This window comes from Triplophysa dalaica, chromosome 2 (genome assembly GCF_015846415.1).
Source record: "Triplophysa dalaica isolate WHDGS20190420 chromosome 2, ASM1584641v1, whole genome shotgun sequence".
NCBI lineage: Eukaryota > Metazoa > Chordata > Actinopteri > Cypriniformes > Nemacheilidae > Triplophysa > Triplophysa dalaica.
Genome location: NC_079543.1, coordinates 5613007 through 5631479, shown reverse-complemented (window position 1 = coordinate 5631479; position 18473 = coordinate 5613007). Strand labels below are relative to the sequence as shown.

The window sequence follows — 18473 nt, the reverse complement described above, 5'->3', positions numbered from 1 at the left end:
ATTCTAATGAATATTCTAGGCCAAATGTAATACAGTTCATTATGGCATAAATTGTAATGTTCGCAATCACTACAAATTCGATACGTCAAACGAAGTACTATACTGTGCTTGACTCAAGTTTAGGGGTTTGTTTTAATCCCCAAACTATGAGTATGAAACACACATAAATCTCTGTGTAGAAGTGTTTCTGCCATCATTCTGTCAACATTTATTCACCCTTGTGTCAATCAAACCTGTATGGAAAACAAAAGAAGATATTTTGAGAATTATGTCAGTGTGATTATACGCAGGTCAATGGAGACCAGTGTGTTTGGTAGCAACGTTCTTCAAATATCTGCTTTTGTGTCCTGTTATCATGCATTTGGCAGACTCTTTTATCCAAAGTGACTTATATTGCATTGTACTATCCACTGAAGAACCCCAGTTGCCGTTCTCTTACACTATATGGAAATAGGCTCAAATATTCTTAAATGTGGGCAGAACATGACAGAATTTTTCATTTTCATGTAATATGCATTTAATCAATTTTATCGGAGGATTAATAAAAAAGATATAATGCGTTGATAAGTATCGCTCTAAATTCAGAAAACTTAATTGGAAAGTCTTAAATACAGTAGCCATAATATCTCGATTCTCGCATACCTGTAAGTTTTTTATCCAGAATAATGGTTGAGAATGTTAAAGGAAATTAAATCGCTGTATGACTATAAGAAGCATATTATCATTACTGTACATGCATGATTCCTGATTGCAATCTCTAGTAGTCGCAGGAGCAATTCATTCATCTGAGATTATTACAAAACCCGTCACATTTACATTCCAATCAATCTCTCTCTGTTGAGTGGATGCTTGTTTCTGAGAGCTTCTCATACACCAAATGAGTTGTTTCCACCTTTTCTATAGCGGTGTTTGTGATTGTTTATGGCACGACATAATTGCTGGTTATGCTGCACATGCGGTGAAGAAATAGGAATTATTTGACCTATTCACAAGATTTTACAAGCTGGTTCTGTAAGATTTTTGGAACATTATTGCTGGGTGTCTTTGGATGTTTTGATACAAGTAATAGTTCACTCAAAAAAAATCTGTTGTCATTTACTCATCCTCCTATCATTTCAAACCTGTGTGACTTTCTTTCTTCGACAGAACACAAAAATAAGATATTGTGAAGAATGTTGGTAACCGGCACCCTTTCATTTCAATTGGTTTTGTCTCCATACAATAGAAGTGATACTGATGTCTTCAAAATATCTCCTTTTATGTCCTGAAGAAGAAAGAATCTTAGGGGCCATTCCGACAGAACGTGTTTTCCCATTCCAATGCGAAGAGCCTTGCACACGAGCGCCGCTATTTAAAGATGCCGTGTCAAGTTTAAAAACAATCTACTTTTAAATGCAGCACTGCTCATCAATGTCAATTCAAAAAGCAGTGAACCAATCAGAAGAATTTGGAGGCGGGGCAAGCGTTGCAAGCTTCAGAGCCATTGAGATAGAAAGTCGCGTCTTCTTCGTTGACTCCAATGGAACAGTTTTTTCACAGTTTCAATAGTTCCAGGAAGTTACCAATAGCTTATGGAGCTAAGACTAAACAGACCAACTGAGGTCAACTTCTAACCCATTTACAGACGAAAGCTATTTAATGAAAAAATCAGAAATAAAGCATTTAAAGAGAAAACATAACTTACTGCAATTATTTAAAAGGCTCCAAGAATCACAAGACATGGGCTCTCAATAGTTCCTGGAAGTTACTAGTTACGCATGGAGCTGCGACTAAACAGACCAACTGAGGTCAACTTTAAACCCATTTAAAGACTAAAGCCCATTAATGAATAAAAAGATGAAAGAAATAAAACATTTCAAGAGAAAACATAACTTCTATCTGAAGGCTCCATGAATCACGTGACGCTCCAGCGTTTCAGACTTCAGTTGGCAGAACTCTCTCTCTCAATGGCTCTGGTTCCCAGTAGCAAGTTGGCATGACAACTGTTTTATCTGACTGCAACATGGCGGAGGAAGCGCATAGTGGCTATGTCTGGATTCCCGCATCTCGAGACCCTTGTGTTCTAGGCTACGCTTTTTAAAAACCATATCAGAGCGTTTTAAGACACAGAGACGCTTTCTGTCTGAATGGCCCCTTACAGGTTTGAAATGACAAGGGGGTGAGTAAATGACTTTTGAATTTTCATGTTTTAGGTGAACTGTCAATTTCTAAAAAATTCTCATACTTGACTGAACGTCATGGCATCCCAGATATATATGACTTTCTTTTTCCTTTACCTGACCTCAACCAAAGGTTTTGTATAAAATGATCTGTCGCTTTAAGTACATTTGTAGGTCACAAACTGAAACAAAAATAATCCAAATGACTTAATGAATGACTTCAGAAGCAAAGAATAAATGTGTGTGAAAAAAAAATGTTTTATGTGTCAATTTTCTTAGCAGACATAAATGTCTGAAAATCTATTGATTTTTCTTTTGTGTAGAGATAGTACATTTGTTCTGGCGCCTTTTTATGTCATTATTAAGCACAAGCTGGACCCGACATTTTGTTAAACGTCAAAGATTCGTTCAACTGTACTTTTAATACTTTCTCCTATTTTGAATCAATTTCTGTATGTTCGGGAGACTGTTAACAGGCCTACTTTTTGATACCTTGATGCAAGAGTTCTGCTCTTCTGAATATCGAAGAATAAGACGTGATACAGACAGCCAGTGAATGGAAGAGCATTTACAGTCTGATGCAAAGACTTCTGTCAAAGTAGATTGTAGGAAAAAAGTGATGCAACGTCCTGGCAGAGAGAACTATGTTATACTGTAATCTGGAATATAAGAGAAATATCTGAAAGGGCATCTGAGTTTAAGTGTGAGGTTTAATGTCTTTCTGGGCTGGGCAGCCACCCAACAGGATGAAGATATTGTTCAGTAAATTCGTCACGAGAGGGCGATCCTCAATTCTCTTGACAGTTTCAATGAGGTCTTGAGGAGATTTTTCCAGACGAGAGAATCCGGGCTGACGGCACCAATATCTGTATGAGCCCATCCATGAAGACGGACAAGGATTAGTGACAGGAGCACAGCAACCAAACTGTAAAAAAATCCTGTTAAAAAAACGGACATTTTCTGAGAGCTGGGGCACCTTATTTACCTAAAATAAAAGTTTTTCCTGTAAAATTACATATTTTCCTTGTTTGTATTGGGTATTTAACAATTTTAGAATATATAAAAAAAAAATCCTTCTAAATTAATAGATATTACAAACAAAGAATCAAAATGCACGTTCTTCACAAAAATCCCATTGCACTGATGACAGCAATAATTACTCAAATTTGCCACATGTTTACCATGTCTGCCTGCGAATCTGAGAGATATTTGGCATCCGATCTCGGCATCATATCAGCCCATCTGGTACAGAGGCGGCTGGCTAGTCTCTCTGCATCCTTACCACTGGCTTATTTATTCTCACATATGTTTCAGAGCACAGGAGGACAATAAAATAGGGACATGGCAAGAAAATTATGGTGGGCTGATCACCCCCCAGAACACCATGGTTAAATCACTTGAACAATCCGCCACACTCTGAGCTGAATTGTGTGTGGTCCACAAAAAAACTACACAAAGCACACCTGGATGTGCTATAGGGGAGGGGTGTTCTGCAAAAATGTATTTTGTTTATTTTTAAACCATGAGAGTGTGGCTACATTGTCTGGAGAAATAAAGAGTAGGTGGAAGTGCTAGTTTGTGTGCCAGATAACAAAAGCTGATATGTATATTTCCTGCTTAAAGTACGAGTTTTGGATTGCTGACGGTAATCTACAAATTATTGGAAAATGAGTCAGATGAGTAAAAATTACAAGATGTTTATCACTATTAGGTAATTTCAACAATACCTCAGCTAGAAAGAACTTTTTTATAAATAGCCAGAGAACATGGACATCAAACAACTTGAAAAGTAGGGGTGTCATATTTTAACCCTTATGATCCTGGCTCATACATTATGTAATGTTTTCCATTAACTTCTTGCTGAAAGCTTGCAGGAAACTAGTGTGTCTGACTGGTATAAAGACTTGCAAGTACTTAAAAGTAACACAGATATGACTCTGCCACAGGGTACAGTCTCATAATCAAAATAGTGATTAAGAGGTCAAACTAGTCAAAAGATTAGAGGTGTAAGGTCCACCGTAATGCTTCAAAAGGGAGGGGTGAGGTGAGCCGTTGTTTGCAATTTACAACCTCGCCACTAGATGCCGCTAAAATCCACACATGGAACCTTTAAGAGCACCAAATAAGTCATAGCCATAAACATATATGTTTATTGCTGTAAATGATAGATTATATTATAGATCTGAGTCAAGATACAATACTCAAAAATGAATTTATATTATGTAAAATGAATGATTTTGTAGACTACTTATAATCTGACTAATTATTTTATTCTAAACACAAAAATCCTAAAAGTTGCCCTTCTAAACATTGATGTCAATCTTTGATATGCCCTAAAAATGGCAAGTTTTTTTTTTTTACAGAATTTCCTTTACACTGTATATGGTGTATTCATGTAGTAATCAGTAAATCACCAAAATAATTACTTAGTTTTCACATACAGGGTCGCAAACCTGATTTAGTGAATATATACTGCACATTCCTAAAAAAAGGATATAAATAGGATATGTTAGGCCCTCTTTCCTTCTTCCCTTGAGGTGGGCAAAAAAAAAAAAATTGGTCTCGAAAAGAGATGTTGTAACTAAGATATTCTTGTCATTCAACCTTATTTTAACCTTTTTTTATAGCCATGTTTGAAAATGTTTTGGATAGATTTGAATTGAAAGGACTGAATTTTCCTCAATAAAGTAGTCAAACAAGAGTGCTTTGTAAAATAAAATTTAGTCCCTCTCTCTTTATTCTCCTTTTGGTTCAAACCTTTGGTTGAATAAATTCTGGGGTGAAGGAAATATCAGCACATAATTCAGACTCATTGAATATTTAGTGACTACATTGGCCTGAGACAGAGAGAGAGAGAGAGAGAGAGAGAGAGACTGCAGGAAAGGTTAACACCATGCCTGATGTTCATAAAGGCTATGATAGAGCATCTATTATGGATCCAGTTTGGCTTTAAATTGGAGAAACCTGTCAGAACTTTCAGTTGTTACCTCACTGTTTAGTGCATTGCCATTTTCACTCTACTGACAACCGATCATGAAAATGTATCTCTTGTTCCCTTTGACCTAAAAAGCTTGATTATTGAGAGTGAATCAAAGCTTTTGAAAATATCAATAAACCTTTCGCAGGTCAAATCCGAGGAGAGGATTATTCAACAAGCACCTAATTAGCTCCGTCTCTCGATGTTGCATGTACATTTGATTGAGTCATAATCATTATGTCATTTATCCTCTTCAGTACACACGAGTGTATCTGAAAAATATAAATGTTTTCCACCTGCCACTGTGTCGGAGTTACAAGTGAAGAGTGTGCAGAGATCAAAAATGAAGAAGCTAAAAATGATGACGACAGTATAAAGATAACAACATGGTCTTTTTGGTGTGTTTAAATGTCCTGCAAAAAAATCTGCACTGCAACCATCGATGACCACGTTTACATGGACGTCAGTAATCAAATTATTTGCCTTATTCTGAGTCTGCTAATATTCCAATTAAGAATATACCTTTCATGTTCCCGTTTACTTGTTACACTACATAGTTCGATTAATGGCATATGTCATTACGTCCCTAAGCGACGCCGTTCGACGTTCCCTGATGGTATCAACAAACAGTTTGGATTCTCCATGGTATCACTTACAGTTATTGGTGTTTCATTTATTTTGGCATCTTTCTTGTTTCAAGAAACTCTGTTAGCATGCTCCATTCATAATCCGAGTATTGTCTTAATCGTGTTAATATCGGATTATTGTTGTCCATGTAAATGTGGTCAATGTGACCACGGGGAATTCTAGAGGCAGCGGATAATAACTGATAACTAATGTAGATGCACTAACAACTTTAGCTTATTTTTACTGTTCTGTTCATATTTTGGCATCTGATTTTTACTATACAGCCAAACAGAGTTTGTATTTTGGGGTGAACTGTCCCTTTCAGTCTAAATATTCTACCGCAACAGAAATCCTTCCTTGTGCGGAAACATGCATCACAAAGAAGTAATCCAGCAACTCCACCCAAACCTTTCTCCTGTGTGTTACCTGAGATCTTCAACTTTAGAGACTGTCCTGGTGAGGATGTTTTGTTCGCGCTTTTGCCTCTTGACCTCCAGCTTCAAGAGTCTGATGTCCTCTAGTCTGTCACTGTACTGCATTTCACCCTTGCTCATGATCGACTCCTGGATTTTGATCTTTTCATACAGCAGTGCCAGCGCTTCGTTCCTCCTCACCAGTTGTGTCCCCAGGAGGTCCCGCTCGCTTATCACCTTGACAATGAGAACATGTGCAAATATTAAACACTTGTAGATGGCATACTGGTTTCTGTGAGAATAACAACAAACAAACGTGGAAAATGATTTCACCTCTAGATGAGGTTAGATGATCTATTATAGAAATAAGCAGGCGGGTGTTTGTTCTGTTCGGGGTTCTGATGACTCAGCACCGCAGTGCCAGTCTGTTCATAATAAGTGCTGAAACACCTCATCTAAAACGAATACAATATGATGGCTTTTTCCGATGTTAGAAGGACTTTTCAGTGTTGTATTACTTATAGTACTTACCATTCTGCAAGATGTAAGCAACATGAATAAGTACTTCCTGTTTCAGTTTTCTAGCACTACACGAATATTAGAAACAAACACAACCAAGAGACTACTTAACAACGCCAAGGTCGTGGGTTCGATCCCAGGGGATTGCACACACTTAGAAAAAAATGTATAGGATAATGCAATGTAAGTCGCTTTGGATAAAAGCTGCCAAATGCAGAAATGTAAATGTAGAACTTAATTATAATGTTAAGCAAACATCTTTAAAGTCCCCCTGTGGTGAAAATATTTTTGATGTTGTTTAAAAAGCCAAGTATTTTCTCATTCATTCCATCCTGATGGCTTGCCCCATGGACTTCCAATGTAAGTAAAAAAATTTACAAACTCAACTGAACATGAATAGGTGGAAATATAAAATATAAAATAAAATGTTGGTGATGTCAGGATCCAAAAGTTATTTGGACGTGTTTCATTTTAGGGTTTCATATTCTGGTCAATGAGAAAACTGGATTTTCATGAAAAAATTGAGCACAATTAAAAATGGATTCTTTTATCCAATAATGATGTGAGATGTGAATTTGCATGCTTATTAGAGCACAACAGCATTAGCTCAGCGATCTATTAAAGTCAAATAAGTGAGTTAAGTTTCCTGCATACTCCATCCCAACAGTACGCCAAACGGAGATGCTCCCTATATGAAGACCTTTCCAATATAAATTGGCTTATAAATTGCATCAAAAATATCATTTGTGTATTTTCAAGCCTTTCCTACTGTGTACTCTTTGCATTACTGGTCAGCTGGTCGACCTTCTCACGACACGCTGAGAAGCTTTAATTTCTTTAAACTGCCATGACCGATTTTGGCCTCCATATTGGTTCCTCTCTCCTCCTTTAAAAAGAGCTTGACCCCCGGACCCCTCAGAAGTGAGACTTTAGGTCTAATGACTTTTGAGTGAACCTAAATTACACTCTTTCATCCCTAGAGTCAAACGCATGGCGGCTGTAAAGGAGGTACCATAATGCGTTGACGGGAGATACCATTTGATACCTGATCGAGTTCTTTCTTCTGTCGGAGTCTCTCAGTATCAGCATCCGCTATGATCCTCAGCAGCTTGTGTTCATCTGCCTCCTGTTTGTCAATGAACTGCTTGGTCTCTAGAGCCTGTTGCCTCATTTTCTGCAGCTCAGCCTGTTGAAACAGAGAGATTGATCTGGTTAACAAAGAGAGGAAAAAAGTTATACTGATGTCTCTGTTAAAGGAATAGTTTTCCCTGAAATGAAATTCTGCCACTATTTACGAACCCCTTATATCATTCAAGTAAACAAACGCTGTTTGAAATTCTGGATGTGTGCATGGTCTAGGTGCAAACATCAGCAAAGGGGAATATTGTGAGTGAAAAATGACTTAAATGTTGCTCCGTCCCGACAGAAATCCATCATACGTCTGCAGAAGACCAGACGATTTTTCAAAAAGCAAAATACAGGATCTGAAGGCACGAGGGTGAGTAAATGATGGGATGCTGTATAGTAAATATTTTCTCTCTCTCCTTCTCTCTTAATACTCAAGATTTAAAAGTGTTTAAACAGCTTGATAAACAGTTTACGTTGACAAGGCATCAGTAAACATTTCACACACACGCATGTGTGCACTAGGAATGGGAGGTTCAGAGCTGCAGTTGTGTTATCATCTCATTTTGTGTGCAAGAGCACAGCATGTCCTTTTTCCAGGGCGAGACCTGTTTGTGTCTGACTTTTTCACATTTCGACTGTTTTTTCTGACTCTTTGCATATTCAGAGAGTTTGAGCACGGGGTCGGTCGCTGCTGCCGGGTTTGGTTACGATGTGTTCTTTGTGAAGATAGACAGCATACAACCCTGCTTTACAAACATGTCCTGCGTGTTATTGTGTGTTTGTGTAATTTATCAACGCATGTTATTTTCTGTTTGGACAGTTTTACATCAAAACAAATATCTTTACTTTTCGTTTTCACTTTAGTTACCAAGACTTCAAGGCCTAGAAATAATCTTAGCTCAGCTAAAAAAACAATAGTAATATAAATAAAATTGGGAATGACTGTTTTCTTGAATATAAGTCATTGCATATTCACCCACACATGGACTCTATCTAAAATGAGTAAAAGGAAAATTTGAAGAATCTTCACACAGCTCATTTGCATAAAATTCATGATATCCGCAGTGACCATGTCTGTGACATTCCATAAAGGACATCTAAAAAGCATTAAATTAATAAAGTCAATATGACTTTATTATATGCACAGTTTTCCTAGTCTTCTAACGCCATACGGTGGCTTTTGTGTGATGAACAGACAGAAATGAATGTCATTATTCAAAAAATATCTGATTCACATTTACATTTAAGCCATTTTGCAAACACTTTATTTAATGTGACATACATACTGTTTATGACCCGTTCAGAACAAGGACAATAACCATAACGTTCTAATTTTAAGAGAATTGAGGCATGCACACCATATATTACTGTGGAATGCTATGGTTGGGATAATTTTTTTTTACAAATAATGAACAATCAAACATGGACAGGCTATCAAAATCCATTCGGATTTTAAGGAGTGATCTCATTTAATATATATAATAAATAAACATAATATTATAATCTGTGTGGAAGATAAAATACGCATCAAAGTTATCTTAGTAGTTATCTTTATTAAAAAAGAAAAACTAGAAAAACGTGTAGTTTTATAGGGAAACTGTTATTTTAAAACTTCAGTTTATTTTTGAAAGTTTATTTTTGAAATGCGGTCAAAAACTGTAAAATAACAGAAAAAGACATCAAATTTACACTAAAAATGTGGAAAACAATTTATTTTACATCCTTATCCTTCAATTTTACAGGAAAAGACTACTATACGGTAAATTTCTGTCACTGTAGCTGAAAGAGAACTTCATTTTTTTACAGATTTTTTTACGTATAAATATAAAGAACTTATTAAGAAATCACAAAAATATCACCAGTGTTTTTATAATTAAAAAGACTAGATTTAATTTAATTTTATATATTTTAATATTATAATATTTGTATACACTCAGTCTCAGTATCTAAGGGGAACAAAAATATTGTTAAAGAAACTGTCCAAACTGTTTGTGTTGACTGCACTTTCACTATAGTAGCAGTAGTGCATCATGCTTTTGACCTCAGCAATGAACCCACAAACATCAAATTATTGCTGTGACAATCAGCAAACATCAATCCTTAAAAAAAGATATTGAAATACTGTACAACAAAATCAACAACAGATCTAAGCCAACAAATACCAAAAGAGTAATCCATATTAATCATATTATTATCAATTTAACATGATGTAATCCATAACTTGCTTCACTTTTTACAATTCAATGAAATCCTCACAGCTAAAATTCATTTGAAATGGGATCAAAAGTTAAATGCATTAGAAACACTGTTTGATGTTGTTTCAAGTGATTTTGTGTTTGTTTGTTAATTCCTCGTTCCTTTTGATTGAGTTATTGTCCTGAGGTCTTGCTGAACATGATTGGCAGCACCTCTATGATGTCATCTTGATAAGTTTGTGCTTTGTGGCTGAGGATTTCTATTTCGCTGGCAAAGACGGGTATGAAATTGTATGTCCATTTGATAGGTCATAGCCTCAATTTTGCAGTCTTTCAGATTTTGTTCCTGCAGTCTCTTATGTGTGTTTTTCCCATATAACAAACTCGGTTCCATATGCGGACCCCAGACCACATTTTGATAGAGTGCCAATAGCTATATTACAGTTCAAATTCATTTTTGATAGAATCAGGATGTTGATTTCTTGTCTCTTACTTTATTCACATCAACAGAAATGTCCACCAAAATCTACCATCAATGTTGCTCATGGATAATGCACACATTCTGTATTTTAATTATTTTACTGTATTTTACGTACATTTTTAGAATTTCTTATGTTAAAATATATATATATATATATATATATATATTTTAATAAGAAAAAAAATCAGCTTATATTTGCATGACGTTGAAACGCATATATCAAGCAACTACAAATAACAGCTTTTAAACCAATTTCAAAATACGTCTGAGTACTGCATTTTTTTTGGGCTAAAATGGCCTTAAAAAACAAAGCCTTTTGAAACATTATTATTAACAGCTTTTGTTAACGTTAGGACTCAAAAGTTCAAAAAGTGCAGCAGGTCAAAATGTTGCAGGACGTTCACCTTGGTGAGAGACCCTGAGAAGATCTTACATCTGACTTCAAAATCCATCTCTCTCCGTCTCTCACCCCTTGACACTTATTTTATTGCCTTTGGCAAATACGGTGAGGTAAACATACAGGTCTGCCAAGAAAAGAGAAAACGGATAGAAGCGGTTGGGCTAGACAAAAAGAGTCAGAGGCAGGTGAGGTGTGAGTGCTTTACACCTGATTTGATACCCGTCTTAACCTTTGTCACCCATGGGAGAGAGAGAGCAACAGTTGGGAGTGTCTTAAGACCAAAGACCCTGATCAGTATCCAGGCGAGGTACACATGTGGCCACCGCCCCACCACGCCCGTCTGACATTAAGGGCACAGATTGAACCAGAATTCGATTCCATCTCTCGCCCTCACCTGATACATTTATTTAAAAACGCCTTTGCGCCGACCAACCCAACTAAAATCTGATGACAGACTTGCAACATCTTAAGCATGTAATAAGATTTCTCCGAGATCGATGTGCCTCTCAGCATGCATAACAACCAGCCAGACAGGGGGGGTGCTGAGAGCAGCCTCTCCCCTCATTACCCCCCGCCGTAGCCTCTTGTGATGAGAAAGCAAGCCGTTCATTAGCATGCTAATCAATTCTTATGAAGTGGACTAATTGTTTTTTTCATAGGGTTGAAAGTTAGCAAAGGGGGAAGTCCCTTAGCTGGGCTGCTTAAATATCACAGGAGCCTTGGGCTGCTCGCTTTGTAAGGGCGTGAGGTAACAAACAACAACAGGAGGAGCTTAAAGGTCAGTGTCCTGGCACAATAAACTCAGCGTGTGGATACAGAGAAACCTGCAGGACATAGTGGCTTTGCTTCTTATGACACCGTCGGACTGTTAATAGGCTTTAAATCACCTTGTAAATCTTTTAGGGGTGTTAAATGTAAACGAATGCACCAAAAAAATGAAAATTCTGTAATCATTTACTCCATTTGACATACAAGTTGTAACAAATCCACATAAATATCTTCGTTCTGATGAACATAACAAAAAGAAATTGGGAAACATGTTAGCAGCTGGCATTTCTGGGGCATCATTGACCACCATAGTAGGAAAAAGGAAAATAGTCAATTTTTTGCTTTCCTACATTCTCAAACATATCTAATTTTGTGTTCAACAGAACAAAAAAAGAGAAACACCAAAGAAGATATTTCGAGAAATGTCAGTGGTTTTGTGTCCATACAATGGACGTCAATGGGGGACAATCTTGTTGGGAGTCCAACTTTCTTTAAAATATCTTCTTTTGTGTTCTGCTGAAGAAAGCGGCATACGGGTTTTGAACCACAGATGTTTAGGCAAATGGTCATTAACAAACAATGCTGTCCAGGGAATGCGAAAAAAGCACGTTTCGAAATTCAAGTGGCAGCATGTGGCACTTCACAAAGGCAAAATGGAACACAAGGGTATTTCAAATGAGTCTGATTATCTTGCATTGGGCACAGGTGCGGTAACTATGGATACGCGAGACAGAATTCCGGTAAGGATGTCCCCTGCTGACAAACCATAGGGTCAACTGAGTTCCCAGAGTTGAAGATGTCTTTAATCGACGCCCACTGGGGTCATTATTCTTCGTTCTCAACCAGCAATTTTATTTGACCTTCACAATGTTAGAAGTATTACCTCTTTCCGTTTCCCATCTCATTTTAGCAAGACAGGTCCATGAAGATCCTCAGCTGTGTAAAGACTTTCCGAGACCATGTGTGAGTTAGATTAACATTTTCCCAGACCTAATGTTGTGTAATTGGAGGTAAAGCGGTGACTCGCCCACCAGCGCCGCTGCAAAGATTAAGCCGTGACAGTGATGCATTCTGACAGCGCAGGAAGTACAACGTCAAACTGGAAACTAACGCTTTGACAGCTCCGGCATGGAAATGTAACAAACTCAGGTTTGTCACCATTTACCAAAGAGCAATATTGGCTTTCTGTCACAGGTTTAATATTGCTGACAATTGTTAAACACGTGAGATGGCTGACGGAGAACCTCTGACAAATAAATAACACGAGTGACAGTGACGAAGCTGCGAATCGCCTTTTTTACCAGTCAGCCTGAAAAAATGAATGAAGTGTGACTTTTTAAGTGTCGCGTACAAAGCAAAGCTAAATGAGATGTCTTCACTTGAAGCTTTTTCACATCATGATGTCATTAAGTGTGTGAAGTGTGAGGCCGCAGTGAAAATGTTTCTATTTTGCATATCTTTCTAAATTCATATTTTTTATTACGAAATACACTACCATTTAAAAGTTTGGGGTCAGTTGATCACATAAAGGTTTTGATATGGAGGTGTCAAGACAAAAATATAAATGCACAAACATAGGTACAAAGAGGCTGGTTGATAAAATGTTGGGAGAACATTCTATACGCTTTTAGATTTTTCATATCATATTTCCATTTTACTATTGCAGTTTTACTTTTATTATAAAATGTAAACATTTTAATAATTGAATAATTGACCCTTCATTTTTTAACGGCAGTGTACGTAATCAACATGACAATAGTAGTACAAAATAAGCATGAATTTCAGAATGTCTCTCTTATGCTGACAGCGTGCACTCAAGCTGGACTGACCCACATGTTTGTGCAAACCTGCTGATCCATGTTATCCCAACATGTTTTGAGAACGTTCCACAGAGCATCCTGTGTGCTTCAATGGAGACATGTAAATCTGACCTTTCCTACATCACAGCTAACATGATCCATGCCACAAAATGTTGTTTAAAATGATTTCTTTTTTATTTGCATTAAAATGGTTTCCAAAATTTACAAGTTTAAATGAAATGTAAATCCCAGATTTTTAATGTGCATTCAATTACAATATAATGAGATGTTTTTCAACCTGTCATCTTTAAACCCCAAAATAAAAACCAAAGCCCAGTCATCCAAAAAAAGGTGAGAAGTTCACTCAGTCAACCACAAAATCTGCCCGAAGCTTGTCGAACTGAACATCGTCTTGCTTCTCTTCAGTTCACCACCATACCCAAGACTAACCGAGAGACATCCCATAATAATAATAAATGAGATTCATTAAGATTTTATGAGAAAATGTGCAAATGGCATGTGCTTCCTCCTCTTTCCATCTACACATGGCTGAGAACTTTATTGAATAATGAATCTCTCACATTCAGTGGCATTCTATCTTAAGCAAGAGGCAAATGACATCTCGTGAAGGGAAAACAGTATTCTGAACGAAAGACTAAATGACTTTTGACAACACGCTAAAAGGCTTCCAACCACTTACAGCTTAATTACGAATTCCTTAAAGAACGAAGGGTGACTGAGACCGGTGACATGAAACATATCACTTTCTACATTAACATACTTTGGGAAGCTTTTTTAATGTGAGATCAAATTCAAATTAGTTATTAATAGCTAAACTTCATAGAAAAAAGCTATTACAAGCTAAAAACTAAATAACAATATTGAAGTTATAAGGGGTCGTAATTTATACATAAAAAATAAAGGTTAAAAGTTCAAAGGTTTAAGGTAATTTACTCACTTATTCATATTTCTTCACATATCGAATAATTGTGAACTCATCAAAACTATGCAATAATACAAATTTGGAAATTACATTGTGATCAAAACAAATTATAATTCATAATAATTATCATACATTATTAAATACCCTATGTTTAAGGATCTTTAGCCCTTTGCCTAGAATTTGTAGAAATTACGAGTTTATATGCAAAAATCTTTTTTTTATTAAAAATGTCCAAAAATGTTAATGGTTTTATCAGGATTGGTTGTGTTTGTTTGCTCCATTGTGTTTCTTTTTTTGTAATTATTAATTGTGAAATGCACAATTAAAAAAGACATGATTTTTGAAGATTGAGTTATCTGTTTTTATAAATGTTGATCCTGAACTGTGAAAATGAACTTCTGTCTATGCCGAGCTATTAATTGATGCTTTTTCTGAGCCATTTCGCCCATTTCAGACACATTTTTGTTAAATTAAATTAGTCAAATTAAATTTATAATACGGTTGGCTAATAAAAATAAAGTAATCTTTTTCCACAATAACACTTTTGTCTACAAAACTAATTTTATTCATTTAGGCATATCTATTCAGGGGCCGGATTTACAAAACATTCTTAAGAAGAAAATTCTTCTTGCCCTATATTTTCTTAAATTCGGTTTTAAGATGACAGTTAGCTATGTTTTGTATTCTAAATTCTTACACTTTTTCTCACGATTAATTAAAAAGCCTGTGTCATTTTATTCTTCTGTAAAGTGCCAGTGCACTTGTAGCCCAATCAGATTTCCAGTAAAATTGCAGTAATTAAAGTGTCGGAACAAAAGATGAATTCTATCTAAAAGTGAATGCTCACCCAGACCTGCCTGAAACGCCTTGTGTAACCACACCCCCACAAATCTACATCTACCGCACAAATGTATACGCAAGTAAGGTGGGCGTACCTGTCAGTAAAACTGCTTTAGAAACTGATGTTCCAAATATCGTTTCATTTCCGTCACACGTTTGCAGTATTCGACTAATCACTACGCACTGGTTAACTGGCCAATCATAGCACACCTCGCTTTTCAGAGCGATGAGCTTTGTAAAAAATCTGTGCGTTTCAGAGAGGCGGGAAAAAGAGGAGATATAAACATTCATTGTGTGTGAAAAATACAGCGTTTTTTATTCGTTTTAGCCATGTCATGTGACCCCCTTCAAATTATTAAATAGTGGACAACTAATAAGGCCTCTCTACTACCCTTAACCTCTCCATACACTTTATTATAAACACCTGTTTTGCCATTTTCTAATATTTTCTTTATTTTGTTGAAATAAATGCCTGTATGATATGTGATGTGAATGTAGTTCGGCAAAAGGTGGATACACTCATACAGTATGTAGCGTCAGGACAGCTTGTCATGCGTCTCACTCACTACGCCACAGAAACTGCTTGGAGAGTAGTGTTGTTTTTACACTATAAATGTTTTTTTTTCCAAGAAGAAGGACCAACTCACATTTGCCCATAGGTAGACACGCAAAAGACACTAAATGTAAATGGCCCCTAAGGGATTCGTACACGGCAAGGAAATTCAACATTCTGGGCTTTACTGAAAACATTCGGGGCTACAGCCCCCATAGCCCACTCCAAGCGCAGCCACTGTTAAGAACAATGTAACATTTTATTTAAAGAACAGTTTCGTGAATCCACCCCCGGATCTAAAGGTTTGTGAGATTTCACGCAAGCTTTAAAAAAGAAATGACTATAAATTGTAAAATAAATGTATTTTATTTATATTCAGCTGCTTAATTGTTTCATTTTTGAGTTAAGCTAAATAATTTTGCTTGAAAATATATCTAGCTACAAAAATATATATATAACCAGGGTTTTTCATGCATAGAAAAATTGGAGGCGGGCGCCTAATTGTGATCTGGACGACTCGCAAACGAATGACTCTTCGGAAGCGATTCGTTTAAACTATTGAAACTTTTCAGGCACTAGAGAATATTAGAGATCATTGAACCAAAGGAGAATGCAGGATGGGAATGATCATTCCTATGAGCTGCTCCCTTCATGGGGCAGAGCCCTTAGAGTTTAGACTTTGGAGTGAACAGGGCTGCATTTCGTGAAACATTCTAAATGCTACATTATATCATAACGGGGCAGCGATATATTCTTAAGAGCGACATAGTGATATGAAGGTTTCGGGAAACGTAACCCAGGACATTTGGTTGCATTATGTAGACTTTTGGATTGCACTTGGCAAAGGGAGCGACGTAATTTCCTCATTATCTTCTGCTGGCATGCTCCCGTGACAACGCAGCATGGTGTCCGTCAGCAGATGTCCCTGTTTTAAAGGAATAACTTAAGCATAAAACCTGACTGTTTGCAAATAAACGATACATTTTATATTTTATAAAGTTTTATTTCTATGAGTGTTTACATTTTATATAACATATTATGAATGTTTATTTGCAAATGCTTAAGTTATGCAATTAAAACAGCGACATCTGCTGACGGACACAATGCTTTGGTGTCACGGGAACATGGCAGCTGAAGATAATGAGGAAATGACATCGCCCCCTTTGTCAAGTGCATTCCAAACTTCTACATAATGGCACCAAATGCCCTGTTCGTCTAGACTCCAAGGGCTTTGCTCTTCGAAGGAAGTAGGGTATAGGAATGATAATATATTTGGAATGTTACTTGTGAGAGTTCGGTACGAATACAGGTACCATTACACCCCTAATATCTAGACTTTAGGAAAATAAAAAAAAATCACATATTACAAGGTCTGAAAATGCAAAGCTTGTCTTCATCCTTCTTGGACTTGTTCAGATAAAAACTGACTTTACAATTTGGTTTTTAGGAGCGATGGAAAACAAGATCCAGAGAAGAAAGCTGAGGGAAAATTGCAGCTGTGGGGCACCTGTACACTTAGAGTATAAAAGGCAAAGGGTTAGACACAGGCTCGAGGAAACCAAGAAAACAAATGAATGAAGGTGAAGGAAAGGAAATGCCAGGGAGGGTTACGTAAGCCTGCAGTGAACTCACTATAAATTTAAAGTTTTCTGCATCCTGTCCCTACAGCACCTCCAAACATAAAAGATTACCATTTTCCATCATTTCTCCAACTCTCTAGTTGCTTGTCGAGCTCCTTTGCTTTGATTTTTTGTCCTATCAGTCTATTCAAGTTCCTATTGCTTTTGTTTTGTAAAGTCATGCCTACAAATGTTTACTTTAAAAAATATGTTAAATGCTGGAAGAACAGGAAGATTCAGGTGGCACTAGATGTTTCATGGGGTTCTTCGTTGTATTATTTATCAAATTAGTCTCAGATGTTTCTCCTAAAACTGTTCAGATATACGGTAGGAGGCTTGAAGGGATAATTCACCCAAAAATAACTATTCTCCTTAATGCATCTCATGTTGTTTAAAACCTGTATATGACTCTTTCAGGAACACAAAATAAGATATTTTGAGAAATGTCACAGTTTGTGTCCATATAGTGAAAGTCAATGAGGTCTAATGTAGTTTGGCTACCAACATTCTTCAAAATATCTTCTTTTGTGTTCTACAGACACATGAAGCTCATGCTGTTCGAGAATGACATGAGGGGAAGTAAATGATGAAAGATTTTCATTTTGGGGTTAAAAATACCTTTAAGCATTTCCCATTCGCTCTCCATTTAATCTCACTGATGTCTAAAGGAAATAATTGAGATATTAAAGACATATCATGTGACTTTTAGTTAGTCATGATGTTACTGGTTATAGCAACTAGACAATTTGTTAAAGATACAAAAAAACACCACCAAGATCTAGATAAAGTCTAGATCTGGCACTTCAGCACATGCATCCAAGTCCAAACCAATTTTCAATTCCACTTTTGGTGATAAGCCCTTTTCTCAACAGGACGCAGAGGTCTTTATGATTCAGCCCTCGTGATTGTGAATTAACTGATTGTACTTATCGGGCGAGAATGTTTACCAAAGAAACTTTCCTGAAACTTCTCGTCCTCTGGAAGTAATTGCAAGTGCTCTTCTGGGCTTGTTGATGACTGGTCGTTTTCGAACGTTCTCTGTGGCTTTCGTT

At 36.6% G+C, this 18473-nt stretch overlaps 1 protein-coding gene across 3 annotated transcripts in view; it reads right to left on the bottom strand.

Moving 5' to 3' along the window:
* Window positions 1-18473, bottom strand: part of cfap58 (cilia and flagella associated protein 58) — a 70705-nt gene that overhangs the window by 30487 nt on the left and 21745 nt on the right. For all 3 annotated transcript variants that reach the window (XM_056730691.1, XM_056730699.1, XM_056730709.1), the window contains exons 12-13: window positions 7741-7881; window positions 6190-6413 (exon numbers count right to left, since the gene is read on the bottom strand). In XM_056730691.1, the coding sequence (XP_056586669.1) occupies window positions 6190-6413; window positions 7741-7881 (365 nt within the window). The remainder of the gene's footprint in view (window positions 1-6189; window positions 6414-7740; window positions 7882-18473) is intronic.